This window comes from Sander lucioperca, chromosome 4, assembly GCF_008315115.2.
Source record: "Sander lucioperca isolate FBNREF2018 chromosome 4, SLUC_FBN_1.2, whole genome shotgun sequence".
NCBI lineage: Eukaryota > Metazoa > Chordata > Actinopteri > Perciformes > Percidae > Sander > Sander lucioperca.
Genome location: NC_050176.1, coordinates 28,061,824 through 28,088,891, shown reverse-complemented (window position 1 = coordinate 28,088,891; position 27,068 = coordinate 28,061,824). Strand labels below are relative to the sequence as shown.

The 27,068-nt window shown below is 39.6% G+C and overlaps 2 protein-coding genes across 2 annotated transcripts in view; one reads left to right on the top strand and one right to left on the bottom strand.

Moving 5' to 3' along the window:
- The window catches only part of doc2d (double C2-like domains, delta), a 68,671-nt gene extending 51,785 nt beyond the window's left edge, over nt 1-16,886 (bottom strand). The window contains exon 1 of the mRNA XM_031302741.2: nt 16,699-16,886. The gene's annotated coding sequence lies outside the window, so the exon portion shown is untranslated. The remainder of the gene's footprint in view (nt 1-16,698) is intronic.
- Nucleotides 1,984-26,814, top strand: cabp4 (calcium binding protein 4). Its single transcript, XM_031302744.2, has 11 exons — nt 1,984-2,076; nt 6,150-6,206; nt 6,742-6,843; nt 7,197-7,335; nt 13,013-13,043; nt 13,462-13,605; nt 19,724-19,833; nt 21,437-21,584; nt 26,262-26,386; nt 26,420-26,503; nt 26,540-26,814. Exons 2-9 carry the CDS (start codon nt 6,151-6,153, stop codon nt 26,288-26,290), a joined length of 759 nt encoding a protein of 252 aa, XP_031158604.1. The 5' UTR covers nt 1,984-2,076; nt 6,150; the 3' UTR covers nt 26,291-26,386; nt 26,420-26,503; nt 26,540-26,814.
- The last annotated feature ends 254 nt before the right edge of the window (nt 26,815-27,068 follow it).

Below are 27,068 nucleotides of genomic sequence, written 5' to 3'. Positions count from 1 at the left end.
CACGGAGTAAAGAATAAAGCCCTCCTTTTAGCCCACCCGCAACGCCTTAAAAAAAACAACAAAGAGGCATACTCAACATAATCAGTCAACATGGGTTACGTAAGCCATTGTGTGTTTTCTGGAAATGTACTTCGAGATCTCAGACCATGCTAGACCATCCTCCCCAATATAGAAGGGAGATTTCGAAAAAGCGAAAAGGCATGTCTCTGAGCCAGAAGCTAATAGCTTCTAATGGGAGAAGTTCGAACACACTCCGAGTCCATTGTGAAATTGTGGGAACAGAGTCCGAGATCCACAGAAGAAGAATGCATCTCCTTGTATTAAAGAGAAGCACCTGCAGCAGCTTTAGTTTGGAGGAGCCGAGACCCAATGCTTTAGTATTTAACCCCAGGATACAGCTGACGGGAGTTAGAGCTAGTTTTTTCTTCAATATGACATCAATTTCCTTACATATTTTGACCCAGAAGTCATTAATAAAGGGGCATTCAAATATACAGTGGAAATATGTACCTTCAGAAATCTTACATTTATTAAAAAATTTTGAGAGCAATGAGTTAAACTTATTGCGTTTCACCGGTGTGATTTGGAGCCTGTTTATGACCCTAAATTGCATCTCCCTGACTTTGTTGGTAAATAAGCAACCTGCAGGGCCTGACCAAACCCCATCCCACACATCGTCCGAGATAGCCTCCCCAAAATCCACTTCCCAGAGAGACCTGACATGAACCGTACAGTCACTGGTTGAAATTGACAGGGCCTTGTAAAACCTGCTAATAAGTTTTGTGGAGTCAGGCTTCTGGAAAGCCTTCTCCATAATTGAGATGGAAAACCCATTAGGATACAACTTAGTATTAGAAAGAATGAAACGGCGTATTTGCAAAATACCTAAGAAAGTTATTCTGCGGAAGATTGCACTTCTCTCTGAGCTGATCAAAAGACAACACAGTGCCCTCTGTCAGCAAGTCACCCACAGTCTGTATACCCCTACTAAACCACAATGCAGTTCTTCCAGAAAAATGCAGAGTTTTTTTGTGATTGTTGCGGGCAAAAATCCTTGATTATGCAGCACGTTTTCTTAAAAAATGCGATGGAATATGCAGGATATTTATGCAATTTTATGCGATGAAATTGCGGGAACTTGCAAAAACTGCGGTTTCATCATGGCTTCATCGCAGGGTTTACAGCTTTTCGTTTATGTTCATGTCGCGTAATTACGTCACTTCATAACGTTCCCATGGCAACAGGGGAAAATGGCTGAGTCTGGCGTAAAGTGTGAAGTAAACGCAACATTTTTCAACTTTCTGCTAAGATATATGTGACTTTTTTGCAACGAAAATGCGGGGATTATGAAATCATGCAAGCCCCGCATATCAAAATCTGGGTTCAAATGAACAGGTGTGAGGAGAGGAAAAAAAACATCTTGGTCTTTTAACTTTTTTATCATCCTCCAGACTTTTAAAGTATTCTGTAAAATAAAATTGCCCTTTAAATTAAGGCAAGCCCACCCCATAGATGCATGTAATACATGTCGCAAAGGAATATGGGCCACTGGGGCAGCCTCTAAACTAAGCCAGGTGGATTCAGCATGATTTTTATTTACGAGGGGAGACCTTCCTGGCTGCCTTCGTTTCTGTCACGTTTGTTACCTGTAAACAACACAACATATTAAGTTAAGTTTCGAGGCTGGATTTTTTGTTGTTTGTACAGTAATAAACGTATATGTGTTTGAAAGTGCTTATCTGCGAAACAAGCATCTGTAATGATGGACCCCCATAGGTTAACCAACCTGTGGGATTTTGCATTTTGAATCTGAAGTCATTCAAACAAAAATAGATTGAAATAAATATAAATTCATCTAGATTTATAGATTCTGCTTCCCTAACATATCTGCAGTTAGACAATAGCATTGCCCTTTTGTTCTTGGAGGACAGAGGCAGCCAGTTACATCTCTAATCCAGACATATTTAGCTGGATAATCACCTTCCATTGTATAATCCTCAGGTTAAGTAAGGCTTCATGCAATAGAGATACATGTCATTCGCATCTCTTAACCAAGACAAACAAACATAATAAAAGGTAAGCTTGTATAAGTCTATTTTTTTCTGTGCCAATGATTTGTAGTATCAGCTTGTTTTACTTTGCAATGTTTAATCATTCAAAATAACTGGAGCCATGGTTCATTTGTAGTGAGCAAGCCGTGAACAGAGCATGTTTGAGGTAGCCACTAAAACTCCAATGAGACTGACAGACATCTGTTCTCCACTTTACTGTATATTATTTGATTATCTGGATCTCAAGTATATTTCCCTGTACAAACCGACAGATGGCCTGCCCACTGTGTGCTTTTGTTTTGGTTCAATATTTGTGCCCCTGTTGCTTGCTGCAATGCAATCACATCACCAGACGTCTTTAAACAGCTCCACAAGGCGATTATCAGGCTTGCCTCTACAAATACAAGGAGGAAGAGGTTGCAATTAGACGATAATTATACCAAGCAGCAATAAGATATAATAATATGGAGAAGAGACAGGAAAAAAATATCTGTGAATGTGAAAAATGTCTCATTCTTTCCCTCTGTTCCTTCCTATCAGCGCCAGTACTGAAGGCGACAGTCTCATTTCAGAGCCGTGACATGAAATCAGTGCTGGGGGGAAGAGAGAGAGGGTGTGGGAGGTGGAGAGGTGTTAAGATAGGTGAAGATAAGATGGAGTGCCAGACCCGATTGCATTACTATTGGTTGTTTATGGATCAGACACAGGCTGGTTTGGTCCTTTGGGATTGATTGTCTGACTGGACAGCAGGCGAATAGAAAAATAATACGAAAACAAAGAGAAACAGAGGGAGGGTACAAAGAAGGGTGACCTTTTTTTGGGTCTGCCAGGGAGGTTCATTTTTGTGCCCATTTGTCTGTTTACCTTTTAATTGGAAGAGTATTTCGAAAAAACTATTTGGTTTAAAGTTAGATCATGTGCCAAGGAACAAGCGATTTGATTTTGACAACAAACAGATATGTGGAAGAAACAAAATGCTTAAAGGGCAACTTCACCAATTTTACACATCAAAAACTGTTTAAAGGTGTTGGGGAGGACTACTTTTATATTTGAAAAAGTTGTATTTAAAGTATTTTGTGACTCACTTGATGCAACTTCAGCGTCAGTTGGGTCTTAAGACTACAAGTTGGAAAATGTGCCAAATCTGGGGGTGTGGAGTTACAAAAAAGTGACCTTACCAGACCTCTGTAGCCCGCTACTCATCTCTGCTCGAGGTGAGCGGATAAAGCCTACATTAGCTGCTTGATCGAACTATCGGTGGTTGAGTTGTATTGTGGGTAATGTAGGCACAGATTTTGACAAGGAAGAAGAATGGGTGGAATAAAACAGATGATATCTCTAAATTCTGCTGCAGGGAATTTGATCCTTTATTTTCAACAATTTTATATTTTATAGGAGTGCAATGCTAAATCGGTGAAGTGCTCTTTTTCACTCTCCTCTAATGTCCTCCAGTCTTCACCAGATTTGGCACATTTTTGGATCAGCCCAAAATTGTTGTTCCTTAATTATTGTTATTAATTTGTTTTTGATATATCACACATTTTGTCCAATAACTGATTGCCAAATTTTTTACACTGTCCTCAACAGCAAATGTATTTTCTTCAAAATGTCTAACACAACCTACGTTTTTTGTTTTCTGGACGAATAACTCTAGTGGCTGTTTGAATTCTGGCTCTTGTCTGTTAGGAGCAAAGGTGGAAGAAGCATGAGATCCCTAACTTTAACCATATCGTTTCCGTGCCTAACCATAACCAAACTTTAACCATAGAGGTGGCAGAACAGATCAGGAACACACAAATTAACTGTTTTCCTGATGATCGAGTTGTCAGATCAGAAAACATTCATATGTGTCTCTTGAAAACAATGAAAAACAAGGCATTTTGTCTTTTAGTTTGAAGAACTTGAAATTATTTTGGGCGCAATGCATTTGTAACCAAATCTTCACACATCAACTCAGTGATGCAGCTAAATTAACTAACATTCATACTATATGTGACGCTACAGTAACATGATCTATATGAATGGGTATGGGTAATGACAGTGACTCACTTGATATTTTGCCCAATGCATCCTTGTACAAAGCCTTATGATATTCCCAAACAAGATTTTCTGTCACATCCACTAACAAAAAAATATTTTCTCTTGATGAAAAATATTGTGCAGCCTTGGTGGAGTAATGGCCTCTAGGAGTGCTTTCTATTTCTTTCTGTTTTGTGTCTCTGTGTGTGTATTGTATGTGGGCCTTCTTTGTATGACATACAATGCATCTCGGTGCCCTTCACTCTAGTGGCTCTTGTGAAATATATTTAGAATATCCATTTGGTGCTTAACCCTAACGCTACAGCCAGGCCGATTCAACTCCAACAACAACATCGCAGCCCGCTCTCCATCATCACCTGTGTTGGTGTGTTTGTTTTAGCCCGGTCCACCTGGCCCTCCATTTCATTACTTCAATTAGCGTGATTAGGATCTAAAATTGCTTGTGTCGGCTCTGTGATTGACAGCAATTGGCCACTTAGGGAGGAGAGCTGCAGACACAAGGTGCTGTTCAGCGGCTTGTGTAGTGAAACGCTGTGTGTGTTGGGGGGTGTGGGTGTGTTTGTTTACTCTGATGGGAGTTGTGCTCACTGAAGATGAGAGCAATTCTTCAGACAAACAATGTCATACCACTGCTATAGAAAGTCTAGATATCTTGTTTATCCACATGTGCAACGTGAATGTTTAGGGGAGTGGAAGAGACAGTGTGCGTGTGTGTGTGTGTGTGTGTGTGTGTGTGTGTGTGTGTGTGTGTGTGTGTGTGTGTGTACATGCAAATACATGGGCAAAATATTATAAAAATTATGAACTTATCTTTCATGCAAAGCTAAATTTGCCATCTGCTGCATATTTACATAAATAAACCATACTACTGTATGTGCACACATAGTATATAAAGTAATATAAATACTGTCCACTTTTCAAAGAACTTCACGACTGTTATCATGTGAATCATGCGTGACATGAAAATTCTTCACACACAATTCCCTTCCCTTCAGCTAAACATGTTCTAAGCGTGGTGCCATCAGCCTGTATCACATGCACACTGATTGTGTGAAAGCGTGACAGACAGGCAATCACTACTTAGTCATGGCACGTTTTGTCCGACCCCGTGGGAGTTGGAATGCGCCTCGTTCAGCAGAGGCACATTGTACGGACGAGCGTAATTTAGAGGACTGGCTGGTCTTGGTGTCTCTTTTCATTACGGCCCTCATGGTCTACATGTCCCTAAGTACCGACCGCTTGAGCAGATCTTGGGTATCCATCTTCGCGGCATGCGAGATGGCGGAGTGAGGCGTTATGTTTATAGAGCATCACTGCCGAGTACGGCCGTTCATCATCAGGAGTTGATAGCCAGAACCGCAGAGGTCCATGACAGAACATTAATCTGCCTCTCAAAGCGAGACAACCATAAGTCTCTTCACCTCTTCCTCTGCATGTCCTACACATGTGGTTGTCATTCATTCCCTTTTTCTTCATCTTTCTCTTCTACATCTTCCTCTATCTCACACTCCGTCTTTTGATTTTTCAACACAATTCTTCCACTCCGCACATTTGATTCTTTATCAATATATTTCATTAAGCTTTCCGCCCACTCTAACTCTTTATGTATGGTTTTTACTGTTTGGGTGTGTGTACTCCTGTCCGATTTAATCGGTCTCTAAATTGGATGGCGTGATTCCTCCTCCTCCTTCTTCAAGACGTAGTAGTCATAGTTTAAACAGCACCCAGTGTCCACCTCTCTTGCTTTAAAAACTGTGAAGATTTTGTGGAATTCTAACAAATCATGACATTTTTAAAGCTGCTCTATGCACTGTACACAACCTGCCCAGCATCAAATGACAGATACACCAAGTTAGCAACTTGCTGTTGAACATAGTGGTTTTACCAAACTAAAAAGCCTCTCAGGAGTTGGTGGAAAGCAAAAAAAAAAAAAACAGCTCAAAAATCCATATATAGATTTTTAGAATCTGTCTCTACTCTTTTCACTGTTTCAGGAGATTCCTAGTCTTTTCCCCATGCTCACATCCCTTTCCAAATGTATCTTTTTCTTCCATCAAGCATGTCGGTGAAAAGTGCAAAGGGAGGACCAGAAAGTAGACCATCATCTGCTGCCAGGTCAGTGAGATCTAACTAAAACTGGTGGAGGAAATGAATAGGGAACGAATACACTTATAAAGTCAAATTTAGAATTGAATTAACAGCTAAGTCAAGAGGTGAGGTTGTGAGCTTTAATCCTGTACCTCGAAAGATTTTTAATTGAAACATTACATCAGTCTTAATCACAATTTTCGGGCTTCAACATAAACAAGAGACCTATCCCCACATTTATTTTGTATACAGTAACGAGTGAGCTGTTCGTCAAGAGAAAGAGAAATGGTCTAGCTAGCTTGGGAAAGATTTTTACATTTTTGGATGATACAGTCCATGAAACTTCCAAAAATGTAAACAATTATCTCCCACTGCTGCCGCTGTCTATCAGCAGTCTGAATCCATCCTGACTTTCGCAACAGGAGGGTCCATCCATAAGACTAGCCACAAAGTGCAGTATTGATTTTTATTGTCTGTTATAAGAAATCTTTTTACAAGTATTCATATTAATTACGAGACATTTAGGGCACTTTGAATTGATTGAGGCTTCTTTCTCTCCTAGCATGTCTCCACGAGTGGGAAGGGGAGCAGCCGCTGGCAGATCGCCTGCTTCTGGGAGATTCAAAAACAAGGCTCTTCAGCTCAGCCTCTCCAAAAAATTCTGGTTATTATCATTCTCTGTTTCTAATCAACTTTAATTTGCACAAGGGGAGTGGGTTGTGTTGATTTGTGCACCCAATTATTGGTACGTCAGCTGCAAAACAGGCCTTCAGAATTTCAAACTTGTTCTCCTAAGAAACACTTCCTTCCTTGCTTTTTAAGTGACTGAAGTAAGTACTAATGTCAGGTGATTGGACTGCTGACCTTTTTCAATTGCACTGAGCAATTATTTTAAAAGGATGCTATGGATCACCCGAAAGGCAATTAAGTGTGTTTGTTAAAGTAAGTTAGGAGGGTAAATTATAGGCCTGGTTTTGATGATGACTCAACACTTGGCGCACAAATGCTACTTTACAGCTCCAAGTCAAAGTCCCCCTCGGCCCAGGGGAAGGGCTCTGGGGAGGAGGAAGAAAGTCTGCACAGTAAAAGGAGCCTCAGCAACAGCTCAGCGGTGGCCGCTGCCTACATTTCCTTCCTCAATAAACTCTTTGGACAGGTCAGTTCAGCAGCATATTACCACCCATACTTAAATGCCTGTTGTCAAATATGATGCACTTGTTGGTTTCTAAGTCAGGATACTCCAATAACCATCATCAGGAGCAGGTAGATGTGTCAGGAACAGCATCTAATAAATAACAGGTGTGCCAGCTGATTACGCAGTTGCATCAATTAAGCTAATGATGTCACAGGCCTAAACTACATACATGTCAACGTCATGTAAACTGTTTCCTGACACACATACCTGCTCCTGAGAAACTTCCCTCGACTACAGACAAAATATAGAACATAACCATGAAAAATACCAATATTTTTCATTTCATTCCAGCAGTTTTTATATTTTACAATGGTACTTTTCATAACAACACCTCTCTGGCAATCAACACAAACAAGTTATGTGATTAGCTGTCCATTCATTCAGACTAAACCAACAGCCGATAATAGAAACTGCCAAAATAAAAACTGTGAAAAGAACATTTGTACATTTGGGTCTCCATCCTCCATGAGGAGAGAGTTATAGAGATAGTTGGAAGAGACTGGCAAAGAAGGGTTGATAACGTGGAGGTTTATAGACTGGACCACAGCTGAGAGAAATAACACAATAACTTCAAAAGGTACAAAGAATGGAGTTGGAAAATGGATCCATGTGTTCAGCTGATTATAAGTGGTAACGATATTCGATTTTTGAAAATATAAACTTTTTGAAAATATAAACACTGGTTGTAGCTGTTATGCAGTGAATCGTGACTATCCAAAAATGAACACCCTGTTTACAAACCAGTAATTGCTGATATAGAATAGGGCTAGGGTTGGTGGAAAGTCAATAACACTACCCACTCAATCAAAAATGAAGTGATCAGATCATGATTGATGGGAGTTACCGTATCCTCCTGGACACTGGCTTGGTTTCAATTAATGCCCTGGCTGGTTCAAGTGAAGCATTGGCTCCGTTCATGCCTGATACACTGATCCCAGATTGCTGCAGGGCATTACTGAATATTTGGGAAAATTACAACTGGAAATGAGCCAATGAAATGATCCAGCTCAATGGCAACTTCTCCATTTCTGTTAAAAACATTGGTTGATTTGAGAGCACCATTTGTATATGTTTAACTGTAATATAGAAAATAAAGATTTGTTTTTGAAATAGGGCTGCAACTATTTTCATTGTCTGTTAATCTGTTGATTATTTTCTCGATTAATCGATTGGTTGTTTGGTCTATGAAATGTCAAAAAATTGTGAAACATGATCAGTGTTTTCCAAAGCCCAAAGATGACATCCGCACGTCTTGTTTTGTCCACAAAATATATATTCACTTTACTGTCAGAGGAGTGAAGAAACTAAAAAATATTCACATTTAAGCCGTCAGCCCAGGCTTGGTCACCGTACTGAGGTGCATCATATCTTCCACGATAAACTCTGTTACTGCTTGAGTAATTTCCACATTTTCACCACTGTATCGAAGTCTGTTCCCCCATCGAGATCAGTTTCCCCCGTTAAAATGCGTAGCGACAACGCTTTCAAACATTGTCAGTGATCGCTGTTGGGTGGTATTTCGCATACTTGACACCCTGGTGTTCTGCATTTTAGCCATGCAACTATCGTACATGGCTTTGTGGTATTTTTTAGATACAGGTTAGTAGTGTTGCACCGTGAGGTAGCAACGTTAGCAGGGCAGGTGTTGCACAATACCTGACGCTGCGCAGCAACATGGCAAGTTGATGCTTCCTCTGCAGACTGCACTCTCACGTGACCAGAGTTTAATCGCAGCCTTTGTGGTTAGAAAATCTCATTTTAATATATCGCGATTTTATTGCAAATGCAATTTATCGTTTAGCCCTACTGGAGTGCTCTGATCTAACGCTATGCTCCATTACAACCCTGTCTCCTAGAAAATATGTTTATATCGATTTAAATTGATTTCCCAATTACGTTATGGTGACAAAACATATTGCTGGCTTAAATCCGGCCAGCAAAACATATTTGCTGTTGCAAATTAGTTGTATAGTAATGTAATTTCTAGGAGACAGGGTTGTCCATTATGGCCAATCAGGCTAGGAAAATAAATTACGCGAAGCAAAGTAAATGTTCCCTTGGCAACAATGTAGATTTGTGGTAGTTGGTAGATTTGACAAGGACTGTCTGTATAACACTGTGTTTATACATACAGTAACAACACATACAGTATGTGCAAATCATTCAGCTTTTCATCAAACATCATGTGTGAATTTAAAGGGAGCACTCAGCATACATGTTTTAAGTAGTTATTCCATTAGAAGAATATATATAATTTTAAAGATTTTCATGGCATTTGCCTTTATTTGTGCCCCACTCCATGAAAAATATATTTTATTTCAATGGAGGCTCATTATTCAGATCAAGGGTCTATTCCTTCTATTTTGTTGTGGTCCCTAATTTGTGTTTTAATGCTTAGTTCTAAAACTATTTGAGGTATTATTATAATAAGTATTATTATATTTGTAGTAGTAGTAGTAGTGGTACTATTATTATTTTGTAGGATGAAATTCATAAAAGATCCTTTTAACCGTGGAACCGTATGGGACCCTGGTGAGACCTTATTACAAAGCAGAGCCAAAGGCTTTTCCAGAAATGCCTTTATCACAGGAGGGATTTACTGTGAAAGATAACATAACATAATAGAAACCTACGCCAAGGGGACTTGTGTGCCGATGAACGTTTTATGATGTTTCAGAACTAGATTTCTTAATAACTAATGGGAGCGTTTCATGGTTTTAAAGCAATTGATGTGAAATGAAAACCATTTCACAGTGACCTTGGGCTACTGTGGACTCCACTTCCACATCCTTCTCTGAGTTACTACCTCAACTGCCACAACTGATCTACTGTACCTTGTTTTACTTTGACAGTCCCGGGTTCAAATTTACTAGTAGCCAGGTAGAGAGGTCTGCATCGTATCCACAGAACAGAGGACACACTGTTTTGGTTGCTGCCCTGACACTGAGGCAGGGAGACCATCCATCCCTCAGCAGGCCTGATCCCTGCCTCAACACAAGTATTAATAACCCCTATAGCAAGGTTCACTGTCAGCCCTCATTAGACCCAACTGAAGAAGGAGCCTGAAGAGACAAATAGCTAAAGATAAACAATTGATGCATTTACATGTCAGAGCCACAGCGGAGGATGGCAATGTAAAGCAAAATCAACCGTACCTATCAATAAGCATCATATGTGCGTACTGTAACTGTGTTCTTAAGTGTATTTTCCACCTGAGGACCATATGTGTTTGTCACATACCTCTTACAGTATGTGTCCATTTGTAATGCTTACAAAGCAGTGGGCTGCTCGATGGACCATGTGAAGGCAGACAGAATGAAATTAACTGTTAATGGGCTCGTTCTGACAGATGAATCGAGCATTGCCGTCTAATCCTTTTTGGATGAAAAAAAAAATCCAATTAATGTGTTGACCTTGCTATCCTAATATGCCCTTGTAGGCTGGAGGATGTGCAGGGTAAACAGCAGCACTGTTGGACTCTGGGTAATAGAGGTTTTATATGCTGCAGTATAAAAAATCATATTAAAACTTAAGAGGTTTATATAAACTGTGTTAGTAGTTGAGGCAAAGTACATGTGTAGTGAGAACTCTTGATGCAACTGCATTTTGGCATTGCATTTGTCTTTCGACTCTGTTGGCAATATTATACAGTGAATAATCATTTGAACTCCTGCCATGCGGAGCAACTTCCAAATAAACTATGGGGGCCTCTCTTTTTCCTGAAGCTATTGTGCACTTAAGCAGGATGACCTTGTGTGATTTATGTATTAGGCACCCTGAGTGCCAACATGTATTAAAGAGGAATATACTGCGCTTCTCTTTGCATTTCAGTTGCACTGCTGCTCTGTATCTCTCACTTTTCAGCAGTAAAAAAACAACTGAAGGCTGTATAGCAATACAGTTATAGAATTAGACACTTTATAAAAAGCAAAGGTCCTATGTAAAAATGACAAAGCGTAGAAGTAAGGTGAGCATTAGCATTAAATGGACTTAAGGATCAAAGGTAAAGCACTTGCAGCTGATGCATTCAAACTATTTCAACATTCAAGGCTGTCCAACGCCTTCAAATGATACTCTAACAATGCAAGATATTTCTCAGGTTTTTCATGTAAAACCTTTCATGTAGTTGGAAATCAGATAAATGTGGTAAAAAGGGCAAAATGTCCCTCTGAAATACAGCGGAACAGTACAGTGGTCTGACATAAAAGAAATGCCATTAATGTGCATTGATACATACTGTATAATTTATTACTTCCACATTGTGTGTCTTTATCTCAGTTCTATTCAGCCTCAATACGTTTTCTTACTGCATGAAAGTGAGGAAAAACAAGCCCACAGCAAATTTGTGCTCGAAATTATCAGGGCTTTTATAAGCTTGTATGTCGGCCTTGTTTCTTTGAACTTATATCCTCAGGCTTGTGCAGACTTTGTGCTAAGCGATATCTCCATATGTCAAGACTCGGTTGCTCTATACGAAGATGACCGAGTTTGCATATTTCTTGCTTCCCCTGTGGATGTGATGCTTCAGTAGAAGAGTTGCACATTGTTAGCAAGCCCTACAGTCAAGATGCTGTTGGCACAAGCATTATTTAAAAAAAAAAAAAAGCATGATTAATTGGATGAGTTCACGTCATGATCTTTCAATTTCGAAGCTTTAAATATGTAAATTCAAGTCAGTGCATGTTTACAAATACGCTAATTATTAGAGAACATTGTTTCAAGGACTGATACATGTGATGTTTTTGTTAAAATACTGTATGAGCACATTTATGCCCAACATACCTTTTTAAACTAAAATTTCAATTTATTGCCTGACGATACGCAATTGTGCAATATTGTAACTTTGGTCATGGAATTATAATGTGTATTAATGAAATTGTCAGTCTGCAACCACTGGAATATATTAACATATTGCTATTTAAAGCCCTTAGCACACCTACATTTCACTGTGATCCATTACTCTATGTAAGATATCAGTATCTATGTGGAGATTTTGCTCCTAGGTCTGCCTAAACTTTCCTGCAGTGCAAACACATGGAAAGAGGAGAGAAAGAGAGGGAGAAATCACCCTGAGCAAATGCCAAAACAAGGCTGAGAATACAGAATGTTGCACACACAAGGATTTATGCAAATTATACGTCTTGTGTCTGTGTACACAAGTGTATAGTGTGTGTATCTGTGTCTTTGTTTACATGTATTTGTTTCTTTGCGATAGTGTGAGGTTTGTGCAACTGTCACATGGTTGTGCGTGGGTGTGTATTTGTATGCACACAGACTTGAGTTTATGCTGCATGTCCCTAAGGACGCTGTAGATGTAGTGTGTGTGTGTGTGTGTGTGTGTGTGTGTGTGTGTGTGTGTGTGTGTGTGTGTACGTAGGAGTGTGTGGTGGTGGTGTGTCATTTTTGCAAATTAGAAAGACATGTCGCAGGGTGAAATCCCATTAGAGTTTACTGTCAGCATGCGGCAGTGTTGACATGATATGCATGTTATTCTAATTTGGTAGTCAAAAACAGATTATCACTGGGATATTTCTCAGGAGAATTTGCCATTTTTGAGCCCCCTGCGTTTACATTCCGTCCTCCGATGCTGTCTTGTAATTATTTCGACTGTCTTTTTCTTTTCTTCTCTGCTCCACAGGAGAGAGAGCTAATGCCAGAGGAGTTAGATGGTAAGATGTTGTTGGTGTAATTACGATGCAAACACATGATAAATTATTATATAGTCAATGCATAGCTTTATCAATCACATTGATTTTGTGCTTCTCTTCATGATTCACGTAAGAGATTGACGGTTTCTCAGACTGACGTGAAATGTTTGCCAATGACTCAAGAGCTACAAAATCAATTAAAAACAACATAACTTGCTGTTTTTGAGACCAGGGTGTAGTTCTGTCTGGTGGAGTCAAAACTTTACAGATAAGGCAAGGCAAGTTTATTTAGATAGCAGATTTCAGCAACAAGGCAATTTAAAGTGCTTCACTTATAAAACTTTGTTCAAAGTGTAACTATCTGTGCACACACTTTGTATGTATTTGTGTGAGTTTGACTCTTTGGAAAATATTTTACCCTATAAAACTTGTTTGTCAGAGCTCCAGGAGGCCTTCAAGGAATTTGACTACGACGCAGATGGCTTCATTCATTACAAAGACATCGCAGACTGCATGAGGACCATGGGCTACATGCCTACAGAGATGGAGCTCATCGAGATCATCCAGCAAATCAAGATGAAATGTGTGTATTTATCCATCCGGTTGTGTGTGTGTGTGTGTGTGTGTGTGTGTATGTGTGTGTGTGTGTTTTCGTTTCTTCCTGAGTGGTTAAAGCATGTGTGCATGATTGATGGATCTTTCTGAAGTGAGTAGGTGTGAATGCCTGAGTAATGTGTCTGTTGCACAAACACGTGTGCTTGTATACGAGCACATGCTTTCCTATGAGTCCATGAGGAACTGATGACTGTCTTTGAAGTTGGGGTCTTTCGAGACATTTTAGCAGACTGATTAATGGCCCTCACAGCAGGTGCAGGGGTGTACAAATGTGAGTCTGCATGGAGAAGTGTGTGTTTAGTTGAGATCTAACTTTCCTCTCTCTGCTCTTAATGAGGGTGTGTTTCTCTTTGCTGTCTTTACTGAATGATAAAGTATAGACCTGTGAGTGGTGAGTGTTTGAAGTTTAAGGTGATTCATTACTGCATTGATTTTTGCCATAGGCCTGCAGAGCCAGCGTCTGTAACACCTACCTAGTATCAGAGCCAGGCCTGAAAATCTATCTAGTATGGACACACAGGACTTAAGTTACGTGTCCACATATGCGTTGTTTTCACAGATTCATAGCATTGCACAGTAGTGCGCTTGCCACCAGTTTCTCTTAAATGACCACTGACAAGCAAAGAAAACAGTCTACATCCTCCTACAACCACAATGGCTGCAGCTGATTGGACAAACGAGTCACGTGGGTCTGGCTGCTCCGGGATTTCAAAACCGACCATAATGGCAGCTCGTTCGAAATACGATCGCTTATTTTCCGAAATTAGTTCACCGAAACGTGTTTCTGAAAACATTTTAAGGCTATGCAGTTGCTGAATGTGTCTTCATGTCAGATCGGCAACAGTCTGTTTAAAAGATTTTCGTCAGCTTTTGAGAGGCGTTGAGCTTCTCATTTGCATAAAGTTGGCTGGATTCAACTTTATGCAAATGAGGAGCGGGCGACTCGATGCCCCGCTTCTCCAAAGTCCCCGTGACGCTACAAGAATGCATTGTACGGCTGCTCCCATAGAAATGAATGGGAAGCGTTGAAATGACACTGACAATGGACACACACCATTAGACACATGGAGCACACTATATAGTAGGTGTGATGTTTTGTAATATCCTAAGTAGGGGATCTTGTTGGCAGCAAACCAAATACATTTATTATAAATTATGCCAGTGGTGGTACACCTACTCTACATCAGAACTATTGTTTAAAATGTTTATGTGAAATATCACAATGATTTTCTTAGGGACAGTTCGGTATTTATGGAATGGACCACCAGAGGAAAATAGGGGAGGGTCATTTCTTTTTATTCTTTGTTGAGGGGAGGGTCATCCAATTTTTTTTAGTCTAGGAGGGAGGGTCACCCAACTTTTGTATTCATGAGAACAGCAACATTTCAAAGGGGCTTGTTTGGTGCATATTTATCCATGTACAGTGGATAAATATGCAGTCCACAGGTTGCGTGCTCGTTTGTCCCCAGGGGACACCACACACGAGGAGAAATTGGGCCAAAAAAATCCAACATGTTGGATATCCCCGATATGAGATCGGAGCGGTCCCGACGTCCTTCCGAGTAGACAAGAGCAGTCTTAACACACCACACACGGCAGGAATATCTGATCAGATTATTTTACGATAATCGGAGCATCCTTAAGATTGTCGGAAGGGGTGAATCGGGGCTAAAATCGGCCTAATTATCCTGCCGTGTGAACCAGGCTTAACTGTACACCATGACATTACTGTTTGGTGTGGTTACAGGTGAAACAGAGCACACCTCTGATTACACCCAACCACACACACAATACATACATCGTACCTCTAACTTCCCTTAAATTGCATCCCCGGCTCTTCCACTTCCTCCACTTCCTCCCGTCCTCGTGGAGGAAAGGAAAACGAGGATATGTGTTTTAGAGGGATGAGACTTCTTTCCTCTGAAGCGTCACATTAATTCGTCAGCTGTATTCAGCTGTTCAAAAACTTTCATTTCCGGTAACGGTACCAATACCGTGGCTTCAATACCGGTTCCTTAACAATACTTTTTTGATACCAATTTCATAAAAAAAATCCAACTCAAAGGCCCAACTCTAGGGGCGGCACTAAGCATGCATTTGAAAATCTCACTGCACACAATTGGATAACACTATGACCAATCAGAACCCACAACCACCAGTGGGTTTTCGCTATGCTCCATACGCTTAGCTACCAGCGGAGCGAACTGGTAGATTAAACTCTTGCCGTATCCGGTCGGCAAAACAGCAAAAACGTCCTTCTTGCAAAGGAACGACTCGAGCGCCGTCTTCTGTTCCTCTTTTAGATAAAAAGCCAAGTCTAACTTGTTCATTGTAGCGGCCAAAGCCGTTTCAAACAACTGGTGTTCATCCGTAGCCATCTTGCAATGTTTACTAATGACTTTGACGTCGCAGCGCTGTCGTCATCTGTTTAGCTCGCCTCTAGCCCGCCTATATCAGATACACCGATGTGATTGGTGCAGCTCGGCTACAAGGGCATAGTTAATGAGCATCATTACTGAATGCCAGAGTGACTTGCTGAGCAAATTCAAATTGTAATCTTGCGAGAACTCTGGATTTCCAGCGTACCGAGGACCAAGGACAGAGGAGCTATCAATTAAGGGAAGTGAGATGCACCTAGTGACTCTGGTGTAGTCAGGGGTGAAATACAGACTTCAAACTTTTAACCAAAGTGGGTAGTGAAACACTGTTTTCCAGCCTGCTCTGAAAGTCCAACTGAAATTACATTTCAAGTAGCCTATATGTTTCTGTCTGCTGCAGCACACTATATCTGATGTACATCACGTTTTGTGTTCTCCTTTGTGTTCTCTTTTGACAAAAAAAAGCAGCCTGCTACACAACACAAGAGCCACTTTGAGCAACTACATTAGCTTTCCTTCTGAAGTCTCCTTCTTATCCATCTTACAAACATGAACACACATCTTGTTCTGCACTTTAGTTTGTTGAATGAAGGACCAAACAAACAAAGTGCACTGCCAACGTCAGTTTGCAGGCTAAGTTGCTAGCTGCTAATTAACTGCTCAGCTGCAGCATATAAACTTACCTGTAAATGTCATTTCGGTTCATTTAGATGCTTGTGTGGTCCTGACTCTTCAATGTCATTGCTTAAAAAAACACTCTCTGCCCATGACGTGTAACGTGTCGCTGTGGAGATCTGGAGGTCTGGCAATCCACTGTAACCAACTTTGTTTAGTTTTTCCCCTGCTGCAGAGTTCATCTTGCCAGCTGCTGTCAATCAAACACAGGAAGGGATCCGCCCCTCCACGGCTGAGATGAAAAGGAGCATTTCTGATATTTCCACAAAGACCTTTTTTCTTCCTTTTAATAATAACAAACAATTAACGACATATTCAAAAAAAACTCATTGTCATATTTTTTGGTGATTATTGTGTGATTTTAGTTGGACTTATGATGATTTCAACAAAATACTTTCATACTTATCTCTAATGGTATCTAGCTTTTCATCTTTTTTGCCCTATTTGGTCAATTTTCTACTGAGACATTGCTTTTGGAAAGGGATGTTGCTGTTGTCTTTTTCAATGCTGTAAACACAACCATTGTTTTGGAGACAAAAATATCAGACATAGGCTAGATAAAATGTATGCATAAAAATGAAATATGGCCAGATACCATTAGAGAGAAGTAATTTATCTCAATTATTTATTATTTATTACTAGTGTAATTACTAATAGGCTTTTTGATATATTGAGACGTCTATATGTATGTATGTATGTATGTGCCTGCTTCAGGATCAATTTACTCAAAAATGTAAGGTAGCGTTGAGCCCCGAGGACAATAACATTGACAATGAGAAAAATATTGAACAGAGTGACAGTGTAATTGTTTGGTCAAAACACAGTCCAATCACATTGGATACAGTAAAGCAGTGTTTCTCAGCTGTGATCCTCATGGACAAGAGTGCAGCTGGCTTCTGCCCTGCCAACTAGTTAATTTGCTTCCCCTGCTGTGTCCCACGTGTAAATAATTTCCTTATTATAGATGGTTAGAATGACAACAGCATGAGAGAGCCACCGCTGCATTAACCTCACATTAATATCCCTATCTGATGTGCAACATTGCAAAAACAAAGGAGCGTCACAGACCATAAATACAATGCTGTACATCATGTTGAATTACAGGGAGAACATGTGTCTAAAATCATCTTTCATTGCCACTTCACCAATTGATGTAATGTTGCAGCCATAAAATTGGCATCTCGGATTTGATTATAAGCTCTACACACTAGACCTTCTATGTATGAGTGAAACAAGCAGAAACAATATGTGATGTTTGTCTAGAAAAGCATTTATTTTTTAGGGACACTATAAGAAATATTCACAACATCAGGGCTTTGCTGGTCGTGATTACATTTTATATTTTCTGCTATGTTGCATACTGTGTAATATGAATTATTCATCTGTTCATTGATGCCTTAATTTGACCCATAAGGTAGAATGAGTTTCAGACATCCCATGCTTAATCTCTGTAGCGTAATCCCTACAGAGCCATTAATACCATGAAATTCAGTCTTTTTATATAACTAGCGTTGCAATATCAATTCAAAAATAATAATACTCTCATAAGACCTTTGAGAGAATTTTTCCACTCCATGATTATAAACTGACCCACTTAAGGCTCAATTCTTGAAGGCGGTGTCAGGAATTCTCTACAGACTGCTGCTCCACAAGGGTAAAGCCCAAAAAAAATATCCGTGTATATGCCGTACCTTGGGGCAAGTATGAAAATTCTTTGCCAACTTCAAACTCATATTCATATTAAAACTAGTATTAATGGTCTTTTATTTTAGGATCCTTTAGCTGCTGTTGTAACTTGATGATAGTTTGAGCCTTTAGTTTTGAAATATATATATATACACACCATTAAAAGTGCTTTCCCTACAAGCCATAGTGCCATAGTTTGATTTTCATCCTCAGCAGTCCTGACACTCTGAGCCCTGATAACATTTTTTAACTACAAAATGACAGCATGGCTTTATTGACGTAGTCTTTCACATCCACCAGTTAATGAAAACAGACCGAGTCTATTGGTCTACACTATCAAATAAGCCTGTGTTTTGTCAAACTAATAATATGAGCCATCCCATTCTATCAGTCTGTTTTGATAATTACCATGGGGATCAAACAAAACAAAACTGGTTCTAACTGGGTTGAAGGAAACATAATGAGCAGATAGATGCATGCATTGTTATCGCCTCTGTGCACTGAGGACGTTCATAAACTTTTCACACAGAAGCTTGGTATTAAGTCAGGACGTGCATTAGTACTACCTTTACTTAAGTACTGCATTTAAGTACAATATTGAGGTACAGTACTTGTCCTGGTATTTGTACTTTGAGTATATATTTTAGAGGGAGATATTGTACTTTTTACAGTGTATGTGTGTTGTATATGTACAATTACTTGTGATACTTCAGTACATTTTGCACCTAATACTTCCATACTTTTTTCTGGACCGAATTGCTGAATTGTGGTGTTGCTACTTTTAATTAAAACTTCTTTAATCAATATTTTTATATTAACAATGGATCCAATTACTACATGCAGCCGAATTTGAAAAAGGGGTTGCTCAAAGATTAAGCATCTTTCAGCTCATTGTTTTTTTTGTTTTTTTTATGGCCTGCAACTTAATTTGACTTTTGGTTTACTTTACTTTTTACTTTACCACACTCATAAACAGCAACTTTTTTCATTGAAAAGGCTCTTAAAACCTACTCTGCATGACCTGTCCAGTACTAAATTGAAAACAAAGTAAACAACTATCTGCTAACATTATCACCATAATGATGTTGTGTGTTTAGCTTGTTCAGCCCCAAATGGCCCAACAAAGTCAATGAATGCAGGTTTGTAAGTCTAGGATCTGAAAGCTTCTTCCACCACTGTCACTAGTCAGATAATTACACAAAAGACATACTGCATGCGCCAATATCTTCAGACACCTTAATGCTTAATGCATGAATCCATATGTCAGAGACACTCCAGGGAGGCACTTGTCATTTGGTAGTCAACCTGTGTGTGTGTGTGTGTGTGTGTGTGTGTGTCTTTCTGCAGGGGGTGGTCATGTAGACTTTGAAGATTTCTGCGAGTTAATGGGGCCTAGGATGCTGGCAGAGACGGCTCATATGGTCGGGCTGAAGGAGCTCCGCTGTGCCTTCAAACAGGTAAGAGGTCCCCGGCTAGGAACTCTAAGGAACTCTGACTTCAAGCAAGTGAAAGGGTCCTGGTACTGTGACAGTACTTTGAAGTGTGCAACAGGACCTTTCCTTGGAGAGAACCATAAGTGTATGGCTCTTACTTGTAAACAAGTCTGAGGGAAGAGGGATAGCTGGCTATGAATACAGAAGAAAAGGAAAGGAAAATATTCATGTTTTTATGAAGCCTGGTCCCTGCCATCCAAAGTGTCACCATCCATATTCAATACCTCTTTGACTCACCTGTTAATTTGTAATTTGTTCATTGGTCTGAAAGAAATATCTATTGAGTTGGTTGCTCTCTTTGACGTCAATACAGAGGCAGGTACTGTACATGCGGAATTGATTGTCACCCAAAGCCAACCCCTGGTGTGACATAGTCTCCAACCAAGCAAAACAAATTAAGGGATTGTGGTATTTTATAAGCACAGCTTCACACACTTGGGTTCATCCATTGAACACATTTACAGCATGATAGGTTTATAATGGTAACTGCAAAACAGACAACCATGATAATGTGCTCTCAAAGATGATAACTGAAAACATATCAGAGAGTACAATATGCTACTGGGATTAATTTATCTATATTATAAATATATTCCCAGGCATTTAGTTTGACTACATTTTGGCTCCTACTAAAAGCAAAGCGGGGTCATTTAATTGACGGCAAAACAATATTTAAAAAATATAAAAAATGTGATTTCTATATGGAAATATCACACAGCGTATGGATGTACACCTTAAAATGTAACAAATAATTTGAGCTATAAAGCTAGTAGTGTCAATAAAACAACCCACCCTTTACTGATCTTGAACAGTGAGCTTTGTAACCAAATTTCTATCTCAACCAACCAATCTTCTGAATCAGTTGGACTACTTCAGAGCATCATTCCTCTGCATAAAAGGTTTTAAAATGTGTCCTCTATTTTGAGAGTGCAAGGCTGCATAGTCATTTACCATTGTGCCTGTCGTTTCTTAATCACATGTGCGTCATCATCAAGCTCCTGCTAGTGCTGTCAATGGCCTAGAAATTCACGTGTTCTGACTTTTGAATCCATTTGTGGGGAATAATGAATTAGCTCTCAACAACAGTACTATTGAACAAAAACGTCCACAAATTCAGAGCATAGTGTACTCTGTGACACATGAGAATACATTTTCAACTCATCCAAACTCTGCCCTCATGGTCACTTCAAAAGTCTTTCTCACTTCTGTACTAACACCTCATGAGTCAGCATTGCCCCATCTGCACACTCAAGCTGTTATTAGACTCCCAGAGACCTCATGCAGCCATGTTGTAACTATACACAGTAAATGTGAAACTCTTTTTTGCATGACATGATCGTGTATGTCTCTCTATATCTTTTGCCCCTTGTCTTTATTTCTCCGCCCTATTCATCACATCATATTGTAACCAACCTCCTTATCAGCACAGAGACATTTAATCTTGTTCTTCCCTTCTCTATTCCGTGTGTCATCTCTGATCCTCTGTGATCTATTTATTTGTCTCTCCTAACTCTCTACATGTTCATGTCCCCACCTCATTGCTCTCCACTAACCGCACATGTCGCAGTTTGACTGTGATGGTGATGGAAAGATCACGCTTGATGAGCTGAAGGAGGGCATGAAGACCCTCCTAGGGGAGAAGCTGAAGAAAGGCGAGCTGGAGGAGATCCTCAGCGACATTGACCTCAACAAAGACGGCAACATTGACTTTGATGGTGAGCGGGGGGGGAGAAGAGTTGGGACTTGGTGGGGAGTGTTGGAGGGGAGTGGAGAGACTTCAGGCAAGGTGTGAGAGGACATTAAAACAATTAATAAAACACAATGATAATACACTGAGACAGGGGGTGGGTGGTGTACTGATTCCTAACCAAGGGTACTTGTAGCCCAGGGGGTACTTAATCAACTAACTTCTGATTTGATAATAATAATAAAAAAAATCAATGGTTAAATGGTTGAAATAGATAGTTAATGGCAATGGATAAAATAATTAAAGTAATGGAGTAGTTGAAATTCCGTACATTTTCAAAAGTGGACGGGGCCTTTATTTACTTCAAATGCAAGAGTATACCATACCTTTATTTAAAGTAGGCTTATATTAGAGAGAGGTGGTTATTTCTAATTCCCTCTGATAAGTATATTTGGTCATATTTTAGCATCAAGCTTCCTTCTTTTCTGTCCTGCTCTGTTTGCTCTGTTAAATTGTTACTGCAAGTACAAACTTCAACATACACGCAAACACTTTATGTGTTTCAAATTAAAGCCTTGTAATGTTTCAGTAGACTGAATCTATTCATTTCATAACAAGGCTTTTATTGTTAACATTTGCAGGGTTCCCATACAGTACTTTGTATCTACTGCCATCTTACCATGGCGCTTACTACGTTACTACAAAATTCCGTTTTGCTGGGATATTAACAAACATGCAGCCAAAGTGACTGAAATAGGACAAAGCACTTTAGATGAGTAAAACAGAACAACAAAGTGAGGAGTGAGTTTATCCACCCTTGTTTTTCCACCAGGCCTGTATTTGGGGCCAGCCTTTATTTGTTCGTGGTGACCACGACCCCGGCTATTATTTGTCTACCAGCCTTTGTTTGAGAAAATGTTTTAGTTATCTATAAGTAATGATGAACATGTGAAATAGTTAAAGGTAATGTATGACCTAACTAAAGGTAATGGAAAAAACAGTTGAAATAGTTTGCTAAAATTAATGGATAAATTATTGTTACAGCTAGCTTTCTGCTAATCCATCATTTATTTTAAATACTAAATAGCATACATACAGTACAGAAACAGTTCAAAATCAATTCATAACACATTTGGAACATGATGGATGTTGTGTTGATGAATGGGTTAGCTCATCTAACAGGGCTGTGGGAGTCCATCAGACTTAAAAGGTTGGTAACCGCTGGTGTACAGTAGGGAAGAACGAACTAGCGAGGACAAAGCAAAGGGATCAATGAATCTCGTTGGAATGGGTTGAGGACGAAGGAGACAGAAGGAGAAAATTAGTAATAATGCAGGCGGGTAAAGGGTGAGATGGGAAGAGAGGGATGGTTAAGTCAAGGTGGGTTTGCTGGAAGGGCCAATCCAATCCAATCAGGAGTGCATTAAGCCAATCGATACACATGCCTGGACACCTGTCACATGTCACACAAAGAACACACACTTGGGCAGCTCAAGGACTTTGCAGAAATGTCATTACCCATATTTACCTTGCGAGCAAATAAACAATTCAATGGGACACAATCACACACACACACACACACAAACATACATGAACACATACATACCCATCAATGTGCACTTGTGTAGGCGCCATGAGCCACACATGCATGCTGTTATAGGCTGCAGCACACAAAGGGCTTAGAGGTGGGATCCTGTTTGTCTTGTCTCAGCAATCCTATCATTTACAATTATTGGGAACATATGAAAAGGCGCGTCAGTCCCAGAAGGGATCAATAAGCAGGTGCTCCTCATTATCAGCAATTAGCCCCTAGGGTAGCGTTTGAGTTGAGATCTGTCCAGCTTAGCCACACATGGGCAGAAAACAAGCACCCACAGCAGCAGTGTGAAGATCATTCTCAATATCCAGGTAACTCATGTGTTAGGACATCTAGGAGCCTCTGTTACCCTCAGTTGACTTCTTTCTTATAGATATGGTTAGAGGAGTACCTCAAGAGATAATGTTAGTGGATTAATCTAGAATTAAGCTTTAGTGCTCAGTCAATCAATAGATCCACACCTACAATCAGAAGTCTTCCAGAGTAAATTGCTTCAGGACAGGGATGGACTGGGACCAAAAATCGGCCCTGGCATTTTGGCCCAGACCGGCCCACCACATAAGATCACAAATACCACCCGTCCTTGCGCTCCCCTGAATATGTATACCAACTCCTATTCCTTAAAACTACTAACGCCATGAAATGAGTAAGCAAGAATCAGTGAGAGTTGACTTATTGAGAGTTAAATATTTTAAAAAATGCCATTTATTAATACAATAACACGGTATACTCCTCATTGTTTTATGGAAAAAAAAAAAAAAAAAAAAAAAAAATATATATATATATATATATATTTTTATCATTTCACGAATGAAGAGGCCATGTGCTTTAATTTGAAGAGGTCTGTCATGAGTTTTTGTCTGCCAAATAGACAAGATAGAAAAGCTACAATTCTCGTTAAGAAAGTTTGCATGATGTGCAACGTTTATATAGGCTACTTTAAGGACACAAATGCACAAGCACAAGCTTAAGGTTTGATGAACCTTAAGGTGGTATTTGCTTATTAGTAAGATATAGGCTACGTTTGTTGAATGAAAGGTAGGCTAATACAGCCTAATAATAATAAAACAGTGAGAACATCATCAGTCAAGACTTAGATACATGCGCACTTAGCCAAACTAATGCAATCATACAGTAGCATGCCTACTTCTTTTATTGTTGTAGTGTTATCATCAACAGTTTGTCCACCACTTGTTTTTGGCTCAGTTTTATCAAGGGGCAAAGTGTTTTAAGGGGAGTTCTGCTTACCGCAGGTTCTACCCTCACTCCCTCTCTCTGTCCCTCTCCTCCTGAGTCTCCTCCTCACTGTGCATGCCACTGCCGCCGACACCACCACCACTATCAGCCACGGGAGCTGAAGAAGGTCCTGCTACTGCCGAAAACATGTCTGTCAATTTGACACATGTGGCACATTTGGCAGCGTCTGCCTGAAGGGCCTGTTTCTTTTTCTCACGCAGCTTCTCTGCACCTCCTTTGTGTTTCTTCTCCATGATCTCTATCACTATTCTAGCCTGGCAGATGCACACTTTGCACTATGCACACACCACTTTTATGGGCCTGACAAAAAAAAAAAAAGTATCGGCGGTCGGCCCAAAAAGCACGTCGGCCTACTAGGAAAGTGCCCAGTATGCCAGATGGCCAGTCTGCCCTTGCTTCAGGAGGACAATGGGAAATGCAAGATAGCCATGATTGATTTAGTGAAACCTGCCTCAAGCTGTCTACAGCTGTAGTTTTCATTGACAGGACACATCTATAGCTGTCTTGATTGACAAGTGAATCTGCCATAATGGCTACAGCAAGCTGAAACAAGTGGTAATCAAACTGATTACTGAGAAGACAAGAAGAGATGAACAGAGGTGGAGAATGGCAGTATCTTTTTCAATATAGGGCTGGGTTTAATAGCTGCACAAAAAAACTAGACCTGTGACAACTGTCATATTACAATATATATATATAATATATATATATATATATATTAGGGCTGTCAAAATAACGCGTTAATTTCGATTAATTAATTTGAGAAAAAATAACGCGTTAAAAAATAACGCAGATTAATCCATTCCATATTGACGTTTGACCACCATTGGACTGTAAAATGAAGGAGGGAGACGAGAATGTGCTGCCTGAATCATTAACTTGAACATTTACTCGTAAAAATCTTCTTCCTGCCAACCCTGGCTACCGAAATCTGGTGCCACTGATTTGTCTGCACTTCTCTCTGGTGCTCTGAAGACGATACAGGCAACACAAACACCGCTGCATGTGACGCTAGTTAACACTATACTAGACAGCAGCTAACGTTAGCCTACCGCTAGCTAGTAGCTGGATTAAACACGGTTACAATGCTGACAGCTAACACTGAACGGTGTAAAGTTTGACTGTGTTTTACTGTAGAGGACTGTGACTCAACAGCGGGATGTAACAATCTGCAGCTGCCGAGCTTCAGTCGGAAAAACAACACAGAGTTCAATGAAACTGGTAAACTACAGCTTCGTGGTGCATTTGAAGTTATTGTAAATGTCCTTGGTGGTTGTTTTTGTCGTTCAACAGCAATTTACTAGTGAAATAAGTTATTGTTATTGTTATACATTATTATTAAATCATTTAATTTTGACCATATGGCCTTAGCAATAAACAAGCCGTTCTTTAATGTCACCAACTGTTGTTTAGTACCCTTTGTTTAGTTTTCTTTTTTTACTTTCTTAAAAAGTATCGGTTCAGGCACCGTTAATTATGTATGTGATTAATTTCGATTAATTAATCACAGAATCTGTAATTAATTAGATTAATTTTTTTAATCGATTTACAGCCCTAATATATAACCCAATTGCACAAGCAATTGGGTTTTATATATATATATATATATATATATATATATATGTTCAACTTAAATGCTCCTGTATACTTTTTTTTAGACATATCACACCACCACTGCTTTAATTTGTCATTCACTCTGTGATAATGAAAATATTTTGTCATTACATTACACACCGTGAGCTGTGTCAGTTTGGGCTGAAATTGATGTGGCTGCATCCCATGCTGTCCTTTTATGATAGTGTCATTAGTCCTTATCGGTGGATCCACTGCTGTCTCTGTCTCCCTCTACAGAGTTTGTTATGATGCTTTCTGCACGATGACCTCTGATGGAAGAAGATGGAGCATACAACACTGGATTCTCCTTCCTGCTATTGTAATTTGTTTTCTGTGACATTATGTATTTAAATGTCTGATTGTAAAAAAAAAAAAAAAAAAAAAAATTTAAAAATAAAAAATAGTCAAAGATATGTTTGTTTTCATAATAAAAGTTGAGGTTGAGTAAGTACAGAGGGTAAAGGGTGAGTTATGAAAGGCTTTAAAGCCTTTCATAACTCACCCTTTACCCTTACCTTTACCGTATGTAACAATAATGCTGCACTGTGGCCCCCTTGTGGTTAGAAAGTGTACATACCCTACAGGTCTCCAAAATATAGCCATATTCATTTTCATTACCAACTGATTGCATTTTAACTCCAGGTTTTATGAGGGACTGTAGTAGACTTATTTTGCATTTGAATGGGTTAAAGGCCCCGAAAATGTATGTTCTCAACTGATTCTTACTCTGTGTGATGGAGTCCTACATGAACTCTGCCAAAGTTTAACCCATAAACGTTTGGTTACTTCACATTTGAGGTTGGTGTTTATAGAGTGTGGTCTAGACCTACGCTATCTGTAAAGTGTCTTGAGAGAACTCTTGTTATGATTTGATACTATAAATAAAATTGAATTGAAAACTGAATTGTGTTTCTCTCTTTTTTTGTGCTCTTCTGACTGATTTAAAGTGGGCGGGGCTCTGTTGGAAAATTGTTTTGGGGGGCTGCAAAAAAAAAAAAAAAAAAAAGCTGCAACAGCTTGCTCAACATCTTCTGTTTAAGGGGT